Source organism: Meriones unguiculatus, chromosome 2 (genome assembly GCF_030254825.1).
Source record: "Meriones unguiculatus strain TT.TT164.6M chromosome 2, Bangor_MerUng_6.1, whole genome shotgun sequence".
Taxonomy (NCBI): domain Eukaryota; kingdom Metazoa; phylum Chordata; class Mammalia; order Rodentia; family Muridae; genus Meriones; species Meriones unguiculatus.
In genome coordinates, this window is record NC_083350.1 from 184,635,527 (window position 1) to 184,649,976 (window position 14,450).

Sequence of the window (14,450 nt, forward strand, 5' to 3'; positions counted from 1 at the left end):
ATAAACAGAATCTATTTGGGATTGAAAATTTTTAAATAATTTTTAATTGGGCTGAATATCCATTTTTATTATTTATTTATTTTTATTTAATCAAGACAAGAGCATCATACAAATCTAGACTTGCACCATTCCCCCAGCCTCAGCTTCTTTAGTTCTGAGATTAATGACATGTACCAGTGCAATTGGTTCGCTTTTCCCATTCTGGGAAAATGTAAGGGGTGGAGTGTTTATGTGTACTTGTAAATAGATCCCAAACAGTGACACTGTAGCCAGACTACCTAAAGAGAAGATTTTGAGTTATACAGCTCAACACATGCTAAGACTCCTCTCTATCTCTTCTAAACTCATTACATCTTTAGAGATTATTTTTTATTAATTATAATTTATTCATTTTGTAACCCAGCTGTAGCCCCCTTCCTCATCCTCTCCCAAGCCCACCGTTCCTCCCATGTCCCTCCCCCAGTCCACTGATAGGGGAGGTCCTCTTCTCCTTCCCTCTGACCCTAGCCTATCAGGTCTTTCAGGACTGGCTGCATTGTCTTCCTATGTAGCGTAGCAAGGATATTATTTTCTCTCTTATAATTAAAGTCTTCCTATCAAAGTTTAAAATAAAAGTGTAACAGTTCTGCTTACAGGTACTATTTTAGATTACATATCACTGCCACTTACCAAAAATGAGTTTACTTGAGTCAGAAAGCAAACCTCAACACTAAATTTCTTTCTAGAAGTGGCTCACCACTGCCAGCCTGTGCATGCTCTCTGACCCCAAGAGCAAGAAAGAGTCATGACAGAATCTGCCTCCCCTCACAGAGACATGATTTTAAAGCATTCAAATTTTACCTTCCGGGGCCCATTTGTTTTGAGCTCCATGATGTTAATCGTGTAGTTTATTCTTTTTCCGTTCTGGTCAAACTTTATATTTCCAGAGAGACCTTCAACTTGAACCTAATAATGGAATGGAGATAGAGCACAGTTATAATCTTATTAAATCTGAGAAACAAACTGCAAAGATTGCTCATACTGACCTAAAAAGGAGGTTATTTTAATGAGGTTCTGTTTCTTTTTTAACCTACCGTTGTTCCTAGGTTTCAAACAAAAGTGGACTGTACGTTCAACAAGAGGGATAAAACAAAGATGGCTTACTTGGCTTCGCAAGAAAAACAAAAACCACCTCAATGACTGTGTGTAGCCACATTAGGCCTCATTCTGTGAAACTGACCTGTTTGAGGGCCCTTTCTATTTCTACGCCTTGTCCCCAAGGCACAGCTGGGTTGGCCAAACAATCGCCTGCGTTGCCTCTCCGGGAGATTTCAATCCTCTGCTTCCGAAGGTTGCGGAACGCTTCAGTCATCACTTGGACAGCATCATAGGTAAGGGCAGATGTGTACTGAAAGGAATCACACGCTTTGTAAGGGTGGTGGAAAATTCAGAGCTTTGCTGCTCGCCATTTGCTGAATGGTCTCGCCCACCATTCAGCACAGGCAGTCTAGCCTGTTTTTGCCTACCATGCAACACAGACACCGGGCAAAAAAGGTCGACTAAGCTCCGCTATCTGCCTATCTTCGAGGCCAAGAACAGGGTGGACAATGGGGCTATGGAACATGGTCTGGACACTCAACATGTCCCAATAGCTTAGTATTTTAACTGAAACTTTATTACTTTTTTTGAGATCAGTTTCTCATCAAACTAGTACTTTACAGCCAGCTGTGAAGATACATAAACTTTCAAAATAACAATAAATATAATCTTTGATTCCAATAAGACATTAATTAGTTAAAATGGGCGTAAAATAGAAGAATTTTTGTGCCCTGAATCTCTAATTCAACCTTGGTGGTACTCACACATACATGAGAGTGCTGTTAGACTGTTTACATTCTCCTAAGTGTTTCTTGTGGTGATACGAAGACACAAACTCCACCCTAATTTCTCAGCTACTTCTATGCTTTAGCAATCTATGAGAATGCGAGCTCCAGCTTACTCTGGCCGAGCAGGCATTACTAGGCCTGTTTATCTACATCATCTGTCCAAAGCACTATTGCTGCTAGTGAGCAACTACACTTCCACCATCAAATTTACTGAATGTCACTGTGCATTTTTCATTCTAAAGGTACCAACAAGTGGAGTGCAGCTGGAGAAAATGGAATGTCGGTCGTGACTGGCATTATGACACTAAATTCCTAAGCTAAGTCCAGAATGTACACTAGAGCAACATTACTCTTCTCCAGGAACTTGATGCTTTTTCTCCCACCATGACTCCGTTCATTTTCTAAATACCATATGGCCTCCACCTGTTTCTTTTTCTCCACACTCCTTCTGATTATTTTGTATCCTGGTCAGCAAGAGGTTCCTGGGTAGATGTTTCTATTTTGTCACCTGGAGAAAAGCCTGAAACCCCACAATATGTTTGCCCATCCTAAGCCGACGGGGCCCTCTCTCTTCTGCAGAGCTCACCTCCAGTTTCCGTAAACACAGTTGTAACATTCCTACTCAGCTCACTTTCCCTTGCTCTCCCTACTGCATCAGCTCTATAAGACATTCAACATTTTTATTATGTCCTACTATACCAAGAAATAAGAGAAGACTGGAGGAGAAAATAAGAGATGAGAGGAGAGAGAAGGAGAGAGGAGGCAGAAAAAATGCTTTGTGCTAGTATATCCTTCCAATCGCTTTCCCATTTTTCCATTTCCTTTTTAGAAAACATACTTGGAGAGTAACTTTTGAATCTGTCTCTGCGAATTAATCTTCTTTTTTCGCTAAGTGCTACACTTTGGTTCGCAGCTATAAGTGCCACTCATAAACTCTTAAATGTGTGCTGCCTTTCCTACATGGCCATCACTCAGCTACTTTCCTGCTTCTCTCATTTCCTGTATTTTCCAGCATCTTGTCATGCTGTGTGAATAGTCTTCACTGTTTCTTTTAACTGTCCTCTCAACTAGAGTTAAGAGTTAAGTGTGCCAGTATAGCTTCTGTCTTTGCCTCTGAATTCTTATAGACTACAATAGAGTTTGATATATTAACAGCAAGGAATGAGAAGGAATCAAGAAGGAAGCAAAAGTAGGAAGGAAGGGAGAAAGGGAAAAAGAAAAGGTCAGAGCTCATATATAAAACATGTCATTCCAGACTCTCATTTCTCCTGGTCCAGTATAAATACGTGAAAGCATATCTTGTAAGTTGGTCTTTGGTGAGGTGGTGAGAACATGTCTGTTTTCTTTCTTTTGATATAAGATTTTTTTTTAAATAATAAGACAAGCAAAAAGATTTTGTGGTGTGACTGATCTTTTCCATGAAGCTTACAATTCTGTCTAGTTTTCTGATAAAATGGTAGGGTGGAATTATTAATTGCTTATTTTTTCTTGAATTCCATTAGTCAAAATGTTGTCGGAAATATGAATGAATGTATTTTATAAAAATTTCAGAGGAAGAAATGTAAGGACATTTGAAGTACATTATGACTGTGTGCTGTAACTCTATTAGGACATGCTTTATTTATTTCACAGGTTTTATGGTTGTTGTTACTATTTTTTTTTCTTTAATTTGATTCTGGAAACAGAGCCCAAGCTGACCAATGAACTTCTCTTCCAATTTTCCAAATGCTAACCTTTAAACTTTCAAGGATTTATTTATTTATTTATTTACTGTACTAAGTTATAACCAAAATGTCTCTTATGATACAATGTTGCTTCAGGCTATAGGTGAGTTTTCTCACTTCCTGCTTTTTCTGAGGAATCTACACATCTTTCTTGGATAGAGATATGGATCACTTTGTTATGTAGGTCTACATTCTCTAGAATGCATATATTAGATATTTTCTAATGCAGCTCTATACTGTCTTCTGAATGCAGATTTTATGTGTATGTGTATCCCAAATGGCTGCATTTGAGTTATTCAAGACAGTTAAAATTCAACAGATTTAAATAAGCTCATACAATTTTTACAAAACCTATAACCTTAACCTAAAAATGTGCATGCAAAACATTAGACAAAAAAAAAAAAAAAAAAAAAAAAAAAAAGAGCCAACAAAGCAAATCATATCATTTGATCTAAAATGAAATTTCTGGAATGTATCCTAAGAAAATACACTGATGTATAGAGAATTTTTATAGACAATAAAATTGAAGTTATATTGTTTGTATTAAGCAATGATTAGAAGGAGTGTAAGCTTCCAACAATAAAAGAATTTGTTAGGGTTGGGACAATAGCCAGAAGCAGAGCAATTTCTTACCATGTGCACAAATAAGGCTCATGATTAAAACAAAAAGTGAAAAGAGCCATTGTTACAGCTAAATCTTAAAATTCTAGTTGAAGAGCACAGGATAACAAGTCCATCACCTTTAAAAGTGGAAGAAGGTGTTAACAAAATGGAAATGCAGTTGATTATATTACTTACACAATGTCTTAAGACATTCATATGTCATTTAAAAATCATGTTGATCAAAGATAAGGTTTGTTGAAGCCAATAAGAAAGGCCATGGCAGGTTTTGTCTGCTTTATTGTGTGTCTGTTTTTATTATCCCAAAGTTAAAAAAAAAATCAATTAATTTTCCTTCGGCAGAATATGCACTGCGTTGCCATGTTAACTCTTAACCTTAATGCCTAGCCCTCTGACTAGGTAATGGAACTGAAATTGAATAAGTTGGATATTAGGAAAATATTGCAATTTGTATTAAAATTATAGTAGCTAAAGGCCAAGATCTTCATTAAGTCAGCTTGCTCTCATTAGAGGGAGAAAGCCATGCAGCCACCATTAACTGCTCTAGAAGACTATAAATGCAAGCAAACCACATTAGAAATACTGTTAGGCTGAACTAAAAGCAGCTCATCCCCACTGCGGCTGAGCATGCTCACAGGGAGCAACGTCCCCTCCACCTTTCTCCAGTGCTCAAACCTAAGCGAGTGTTCAGCTTATCTTTTTAAATTAAAACTCACAGTCAGAAACGCAGTTCTGAGCGAGGAGACAATCAGCAGTCTGCTATGCAGAGTGCCTTTTAACTTCTGTTCTGCAGTTGTGGCTCATTTATTTTCCTAAACAAGAGTGCTCACAATTTTGACTGGAGAGTTAAACATTTCCATTTGATTCCACCACTTGCTCAGGTAGACATAACTTAGTTTAAAGGGAACATGATGACAGAGTAACTATCTTCCATCTCTGGAAATCTCTGCTGCTCTCTGCCCTGATGTCTATGTTCTGTGAATTCTCTCAGCCAAGTTGGGCATTTATCCTTCCATGGAGGCCATTTGGCTTAGTGCTCTCCACCAGCTCACCATCACCACACTAGTACAAGAAATCCGGGAAATCACTTTCATGGTCAGTTTTCCAAATGTATGCTTCATTTCATTTTAAGTGCATATTTATTGAGACTTATTTTCTAAAGATAGAATGAAATATGCATTTAAAATATTTATTATGCCCAACAATATCATGCAAATCATTCAATAATGCAATAGTGTAATCACTGATAGCAAAGGATGCCATTTTGAACACCAGAGAAAGCAGCAGAGATGGAAAAGTTTGTGTTTTTCTCACCTATTACATAAGAATGTAAAAAGAGGATGCCATCACTACAAGGTTTCATTGATTACCATATGGCACCATTTTTTCTTACACATCATCTAAGTCTTGAAACCGTAGGAAATTATATTTAAAACAAAAATAAATACCCCCCTTTAGTCACTATTAAAATGTTTTTCAAAGTCCTATAAATTGGTATATTTTCAATTTGTTATGAAACTTGAAGTTATTAGAGTATAACTTAGGACACACAGAAAGAAGGCCTGCACTCTTTTCACTTGGGTGGCTAACAAGTGGTGCTTGTTAGTGCTAGTGGTGCTTCCTAGAAAAACAATAACAGAGTCTGCCTCATGTGGAGCACCGTGAAGAGCACAGTGAAGAGCACGGTGAAGGGAGAGAGTCTGCATTCAAGCAAGTCTGTATATGGTTTGTGAACTGGTAGTTATACAAAACAAAACAAAAAACCCATCAAAGCTACAAATAGTTTTATTGTGACCTGATAGTTAAAAAAATATCTAAAGCCACAATTAGATTTATTCTGATTTTACAGGTGGAGATTCAACGTCATTAAATTTTAATTTTCACATATCTCCAAAGTTTTGCTACAAGGGAGAAATGTGAAGTCTGCTTCGTCACTCTGAGATGATGACTTGAAGTTGCGGTTTGCCTAGACCAGCTGTTCTCAACCTGTGGGTTGTGATCTCTCTGGGGTCAATCAACCCTTTCTCAGGGTTCACCTGAGACCATCGGAAAATATGGATATTTACCAGCAAAATTACAGTCATGAAGTAGCAACAAAAGTAAGTTTGTGGTCGGGAGCTACCACACCATGAGCAACTGTATAAAAGAGTCACAGCTTTAGGAAGGTTGAGAACCACTAGCTTAGATTGTCACTCTGTAAAATGTCTTGAATTCTAAGAAGCCACACTGTGGCATTTGCCACCTCATTTGGTAAATGTGTTGATAAGTGGATGGATAGGAAACAAGGACCTGGCAAATTGTAAAGTGCTAAAAGTGTTAGTGATTGACCAGCAATCAGTTTGATTATTACCAGCCTTATTGTAAATCAAAGAGGTGTTTTTACTTGCTTTGAAAATCTATCTGTTTTATAAGAACAAAACCAGCGCAGTGGACAGCATCGCCTAAGACATGTGAGTGATAATTTCAACCTGCTCAGCACTGCCAGACATCCCGGCTATCTGTAAAAACAATGTTTCCCACGTCATATTTCCAGATGGGAGTTTCACTGCTTAGTAAAAATCTCATATTCATTTCTAAGAAAGCACAAGGTATTTAGGCAAAGTAAATTATCATACAAAATAATTATCAACAGGATCAAAGTACTAGGCTCTATGAAAGTTAAATGCATTTATAAGAAAAATGTAGGATTTTTTTTTATTTTAGTTCCTCATGCAATGTCTAAGAATCAAATAGAGACTCAAGGAAAAAGAACAGCAGGAGAAACTGCATTCTGAGCCTAAAATTATTCACTTATCTTAATTTCAAATTCACCAACTGTCCACCCTCTGGAAGAGCTCTCTGTGATAAGGTCATCTTTAATTTACTGTAAAGCATCTTGAACAGATGCCCTTTGGACCTGCACTCCTTAGAGGCATGAAGCCTTCATGAAACCCCACCTCTTTGGCAACCACTCTAGCAAGTCACAGTTCCCAAGAGGTAAATGGGAGCTCAGTGTAAAGAAACTAAAATTGGCATCTTTTATTATTTTTCCATGAATAACAAAAGTAATCTCAATGACAGTGAAGAAAGTCTGTTATTTTCAAAGGAACACCCACATGCATATGCAAGTACATGCTTAAAATATCAAGATTGTTGATTTCCATACAAAATATTAATTAAGGAGCAAGGCTCTTACTTTCAGACACTTGAAAGTGCAAACTTACAAAGTCAAACCCTCACCTAAAGCTAATTTGATGTACTGCAGTAGAAAAAGTTCAGTTTAAAGCAGTGTCTTGTTTGCATTATGGATATAAACATGCTTTTATTTTTGTCCCAGGTGTGGAATATGGGACTGATTCAGATGGTCCACAGCAGAAAACAATTTGCCTCACGCAGGCTCTGAAAGGGTAGTTGCAGATAGTTTAAATCTGAAGACTCTGCAGAGAGAATAAATGCCAGAGCCCAGAAAGGAGATCCTAGAAAGAACAAGACAGCTGCTGCTTACTCCCTGTGGCTCCATTTGCTGTTGTGAAACAAAAAGATGGAGATCTCTTGAGATGAGGATTGGACTGGCTCCAAGAAACCCAACAACCCTGACCAGCAGGAAGCAGCTAAGAAAGAACTGCACCCCCTCTCCCACTAACCCTTTCTCTCTCCTACCTGGTGTTGGAAGGGATTGGGGTGGATTAGGGAGAAAAGGAAATAAGAAATGTAAATAAAAGAGTTAAAAAAAAACAAAACAAACATACTCCTACCCTGCAGGGTATCAGTGCAGATGCTGAGACTTATAGCCAAATTTTGGGCAGAGTACAGGGAGTCTTAATGAAAGAAGGGGGAGATAGTAAGACCTGGAGAGGAGAGGAGCTCCACAAGGAGAACAACAGGACCAAAAATCTGGTCACAGGGGTCTTTTGTGAGACTGATATTCCAACTAAGGACCATTCACAGAGATAACCTAGAACCTCTGCTCAGACCTAGCCTATGGCAGCTCAGTGTCCAAGTGGGTTCTATAGTAATGGGAACAGGGACTGTCCCTGACATGAACTGATTGGCCTGCTCTTTGATCACATCCCTCTGAGGGGAGTAGCCTTACCAGGCCACAGAGGAAGACAATGCAGCCACTCCTGATGAGACCTGATAGACTAGGATCAGAAGGAAGGGGAGGAGGACCTCCTCCATCAGTGAACTTTGGTGGGGACATGGGTGGAGAAGGAGAAAAGGAGGGTAGGATTGGGAGGGGGATGAGGGAGGGAGATACAAGGGGAATACAAAGTAAATAAATTATAATTAATAAAAATAAAAAATAAAAATAAAAAATACCATAAAAAAGTACTCCTACAGGTTTGATTCAGCCACAGTCAACTTTCATTTCATGGCTGGGTGAATCATTCCCCTCACTTCTCTTCTGCCTCTGTGCATTGCTCCTTAGAGTTAGCAACTTATGAAGAAACATAGACTTGTGTAGGGCACTGGTTTTCGACCACTTTGCGGGTCATGATCACTTTGGAGGGCACAGATCCTGCATATCTGATATTTATATTACAATTCATAACAGTAACAAAACTACAATTATGAAGTAGCAACAACATGATTTTATGGTTAGGGGTAAGCACAGCATGAGAAACTGTTTTAAAGGGTCGCCACATTAAGAAAGTTGAGAGCCACTCTCAATGTGATTCTGCCTTCTATTCTGTACAGGGTGATCCAAGATGTCTACCAACCACTGGAATCTCTGCATGATGGAGAGACCTGGGTGAGAGCAGAGAGTCAGCCAAAATTAGAAACATTAATGTAGGTTTTACTGAAGGCCCCAATTGGCCTTTTATGTAATTGTTGCTGCAGTTTTCAAAAAAATCGTGCTGACCTACAAGTGTTCCTTGGAAGAAGAAATGAGTAAATGCAGCTGAGCCCAGATGTCCGTCATTATAATTATAAATATGAACAATTCATTTAAATGGCACAATATATATTTTAACAACAAAGTAAAAAGGCTGAAATGCACCAAATTTTGGGGTGTGGTGAGTAATTTGCTTTAATATTTATAGTAGTAAATGCTGTGACTTAGCTGTGTCTGCAGTCATTTTAAATACTCAACAGCAGAATTCATTCTATTAGGCCACTGGGATACTATTTAATGCATGCAGATAATTACCAGACTGAAAAAAGATTATACTATTTTCACACAGGCCCAATGATTCTCTTAGGGCAGCAATTAAGAAAGTTTGAGGATGTGTACTAAGTTGATTCCTGAGTAAAATGAGATTCTTATGGGAAAGCCATTATTTCAAGTGCCATACGAATGTCCGCCCCTGATGGTACAGCAGGACTTCAAAGACAGAGTGGAAGCATGGATAGTCATGTCTTGCAAAATGGAGACACTGAAAACACAAACATATGTCTCAAAATTGAAATAGTTATTATTTTTGATATAATGAGATCCACTTAAAAAATGGGGAACAGAGCTAAACAGAGAATTCTCTGTAGAGGAATACCGAATGGCAGAGAAGCACTTAAAGAAATGCTCAACCTCACTAGCCATTAGGGAAATGCAAATCAAAACAACCCTGAGATTTCACCTTACACCCATGAGAATGGCCAAGATCAAAAACTCAAGTGACAACACATGCTGGAGAGGTTGTGGAGAAAGGGGAACCCTTCTCCACTGCTGGTGGGAATGTAAACTTGTACAACCACTCTGGAAATCAATCTGGCGCTTTCTCAGACAACTAGGAATAGCACTTCCTCAAGATCCAGCCATACCACTACTGGGCATATATCCAAAAGAGGCTCAAGTACACAAAAAGGACATTTGCTCAACCATGTTTGTAGCAGCTTTATTTGTAATAGCCAGAAGCTGGAAACAACCCAGATGCCCCTCAACTGAAGAATGGATGCAGAAAATGTGGTACATCTACACAATGGAATATTATTCAGCAATGAAAAATAAGGAAATCATGAAATTTGCAGGTAAATGGTGGGATCTGGAAAGGATCATCCTGAGTGAGTTGTCCCAGAAGCAAAAAGACACACATGGTATATACTCACTCATATAGACATACAACATAGGACAAACCCACTAAAACCTGTGCATCTAAAGAAACTAAGCAAGAGAGAGGACCCTAACTAAAATGTCCAATCTCCATCCGGAAAGGCAAAGAGGATGGACATCAGAAGAAGAAGAAAACAGGAAACAACCTAGGAACCTACCACAGAGGGCCTCTGAAAGCCTCTGCCCTTCAGACTATCAAAGCAGATGCTGAGCCTGATGGGCAACTGTTGGGCAGGTGAACGGAATTTTAGGTAAGAACTGGGAAATAGTAAGAGCTGGAGAGGACAGGGTCTCCACAAGGAGAGCAACAGAACAAGAAAATTTGAACACAGGGAACTTCCCAGAGACTCATACTCCAACCAAGGACTATTCAGGGAGATAACCCAGAACCCCTGCACAGATGTAGCCCAGGGTAGTTCAGAGAAGTCTTCTTATATTCTGTCTTTTTTTGAAATTTTTTTTTCAATGCAGTTTATTCAGGAACCTTGAACAATCATCTGACCCTGGGGAAAGCCAGCCCACAGCTTAAATAGCCTCTGGGTAGCCAACCCCAGCGTGCCACGTGGACAATGCAGGTAGGTCCACATACATGGAAGCAAGCCAGATCCTCAGCCTTAGCCAAATGTGGAATTGTTCGTGACAGAGAGCACTCACCATCGGGAAGGTGGAAGGCAGAAACCAGCTCCATCTTTAAGGCATTGCATTCCACAGCTCTCTACAGTTCCCCCTTTTTGTTTTAGACACATCAGGCAAGAGTAGAGGTCTGATCTCTGATATTAGAAATAAATTGGGACTTTGTACCGATGTTCATTTAGGTGTCATCCACCCAAAGACCATCAGACCTGTCCAATACCTTTTTCTCAGAGGCGGGACCTGGGGCATCAACCCGCATGCAATCAGACATGCTCTTCTCTGGGTCCAAAGCAGCTGACCCTGAGTGCAGTGCTTTTAAGAGAGGTGGAAGGAAGATCCTTTTCCCTTGTCCCTTGCACGTATGTCAGGTTAGATTACAACAACCTCATTATGAATCACCAGCAGAAAAATCTACCAGCCTTCTGCTACTCCTTAATCCAAGGAATATGACAAATGCTTGTAGCAGAGAATTAAAGGAGACTCCATAGCACTGATAATACAGTACTTTCTTTCTTGGTAATCTGACAATTTCAACGTTCTTACTTATTTTTCTAGATTTCTCCTGTTCTTTCTTCAAGTGTCTCATGTGAGCCTCTCCTGTGTAGACACTGTGTGATTTAGAGCCACTGTCTACAAATGAAGCTCATGCTTCTTGAGGGCTTGCTTTTTTTTTTTTTTTTTAATCTGCACATTTCTCTTAGCCACACTTACCAGTAAATTGGATAGGAATGATTGTGATGTCTGTCTGCTGTTATATCTTTTTTGAAGAAATTAAGAAACCATGATAAAGTGATAAATTCTTTTTTTTTCTGCCAACGTATGGGCATAATTTAGGGCCCAATCTTGGTCTGCCTGGACAATTTTGTGACACTTTTCTTCTCTGAGATACCTGAAACTTTTTGTCACCAGGGAGGCCAGTAATCTTCTAAAATAGCAGTGACTTCCAACTGGCACGCACCCACCTCCTGACTCTCGCCATGCTGGCACGAGCTCAGAGCCTTGTGCCATCAGGTCAACATTCCCTGACTGTACAGCCCTCTGTCTCTAATCAGTCCCCATACTGATGGGAATTTGTCTATTTCCCTTGAGTGGGAAACTTTGTATACACTTTTTTCTCTACTCTGAATGGCTGAACCCCTAGTCTTCTTCTTTTTGGGGAGTAGGGTGGGGGTGGGCGGTTTTGCTATGTAACCTCGGCTATCCTGAACTCACTTTGTAGACTAAGCTAGCTTCAGACTCAGAGATCTGACTGCCGCTGCCTCCCCAAGTAAAGGGATTACAGATGTGCTCTACAACACCAAGCTTTCCTGGTATTTTTTAATACAAACACCTTTTGAAATTATTATAATTTATTAAAATTTATTCAATTGGTATCCCAGCTGTGGCCCTTTCCCTCATCTCTTACCAATCCCACCCTCCCTCCCTCTTTTCTCCCTATCCCCATCCCCTAGTCCACTGATAGGGGAGGACCTCCTTCCCCTTCCATCTGACCCTAGCCTATCAGGTCTCATCAGGACTGGCTGCATTGTCTTCCTCTGTGGCCTGGCAAGGCTGCATCCCCCAGGGGGAGGTGATCAGAGAGCCTGCCACTGAATTTATGCCAGAGAAAGCCCTGATTTTCTTATAGGGACCCCACTTGAAGACTGAGTCTATGGGCTACATCTGAGCTGGGGTTTTAGGTCCTGTCCATGCATTGTCCTTAGTTGGGGCACTTGCTTCTTCTAAGAAAACTCTCTACTCCATAACTAGCCCTGAATGGTCCTTAAAGGTGACATTTTCCTCTACTTGTACATGCAGGGAGTTCTTATTCAAAGGCACTAAGCTTCAGTCTTTATTCTATTTTATGTGCTTGAGATGGATCAGCCATCAACAATGTGACATTTACTTACAAACACGGGGACAAAACTAACAACGTCATAAATAAATTGATCACAAATACAAGATAGTAGATGTTAAGAATAATTTGAAAAGCAAGAAAAATACCTTGAAGAAGAGTTACCACAATGTCACCTTCCTTGAATGGAGTAAAGAGCATGGTTTAGAGAGCTGACCTCCAGCTTTAACGGGAAGATACCAGTTTGTTATGATTGAAGGAACACAACAGGCAAACTCGGAAAGAGGTATCAGAGAGGATGTTCCAGAAGAGGAAACAGCCAAAGTAGAGGTCTTCACTGGGAAAATGCCAGTGTGTTTAAGAACTAATAGAGAGGAGTAGAGTTGAAGCAAAATGAGTGAGGGTCATTACAAAGAACTGAAGTCACACGTGAGTGGAGAACATGGGCAATTCCTGTCCTTACCAAGAAGATGGCTTTGGTGTGCATTCCAAGTGTGAGAGGATACTGGAGCAGCATCATGAGAGAGCGCAAAAGAGAAAGCAGGGGAAGCAGAGGAAGCAGGGGAATCATTTCTCAAGACAACCCTATAAAAGGGCAGACAGTGGGTGATGGTTGGATTTGAGTTGGTTGCAAAGGACAAGACAAGGCCTGATGAGTAGTGAAATAGAGCTAGTGGATTTGCTGCAGGTTGATATGAGCTCTGAGAGGAAGGAATGTATTACTATTTTCAGATGTTTGGTCTAAACAGAACATCAAGGTTGGCGTTGTCATCATATGTTATGGGGAAAAAAAACGTAAAGTGCAGAGTTTCAAAAGGGCACAGACATCAAGAGCAAAATCAAAAGTCAGTATAGGATAATAAAGAGTTAATTTTGAGATGCTAACAAGACCATTTCTGCAAATGCTACAAAGTAATTACTGGTTTCAGATGTAAAAGAAACCATTGATGTTTTTTGTTTTATTCACAGAGAAAAGTGCCTACTGCAGAGTAGAAATTCAATAAATTTGTTTTGATCAGAAGAATGAATGCATTAATGTAGTTGCGATTCATTGAAACATTATGAGAATCAGATTTAATGTCTCAATGCTGCGACTCCACTTACTTTTAATTATGTAAGCATGAAGAAATTTAAATATTGCTATTTGTTTGATCATTATTAAAATATGTAAGATATCATATTAAGGTTTTACATGTACTAATTGAATATATTTTAATTAAGAAACCAATCTGTATTAAATTTTAGAATTTATTCTTTACAACACTTATTTCTCCTTTCTACAACTTGGATGTAATTTCTAAAGCCTAGTCATGGAAATAATTTGATTTTATGAACTGGAATTTTATAGATCTTCATGCCTATAGTTCTTATAGCCTTTGACTTTTACAATTTTCATTCTGGAATACTAAAATGTGACTTTAATCAACAGTGTACCTGGTACAATCAAAAAAGCCCTCTCAAACCAGCATGAACAAAAATGATCTCACTAGACAGTTATCTCATTAGAGTTTTGCCTCCCTTCCTTTATACAAAAAAAATACACAAGAATATACTCTTTTTTTAGGCACATATAGGAATCCTTCACTTCTACCTATAAAAGTAGAAAAGACTTATATAAGCATTACTTTCCTCATATCAATATTTTTACCTTCATTGTTATAACTTCTAATGTTCAACTAAACTCTAAGAGTATGCAATAAAATTCTAGAAATAAATAACTCAATCTTTAAATTGCATGCTGTTCT

General features: G+C 39.0%; 1 protein-coding gene across 7 annotated transcripts in view; it reads right to left on the bottom strand.

Moving 5' to 3' along the window:
- Gria2 (glutamate ionotropic receptor AMPA type subunit 2) overlaps positions 1–14,450 on the bottom strand; it is a 130,647-nt gene that overhangs the window by 29,792 nt on the left and 86,405 nt on the right. For all 7 annotated transcript variants that reach the window (XM_060378475.1, XM_060378474.1, XM_060378479.1 and 4 more), the window contains exons 7-8: positions 1,220–1,387; positions 841–945 (exon numbers count right to left, since the gene is read on the bottom strand). In XM_060378475.1, coding sequence (XP_060234458.1) covers positions 841–945; positions 1,220–1,387 — 273 coding nt within the window. The remainder of the gene's footprint in view (positions 1–840; positions 946–1,219; positions 1,388–14,450) is intronic.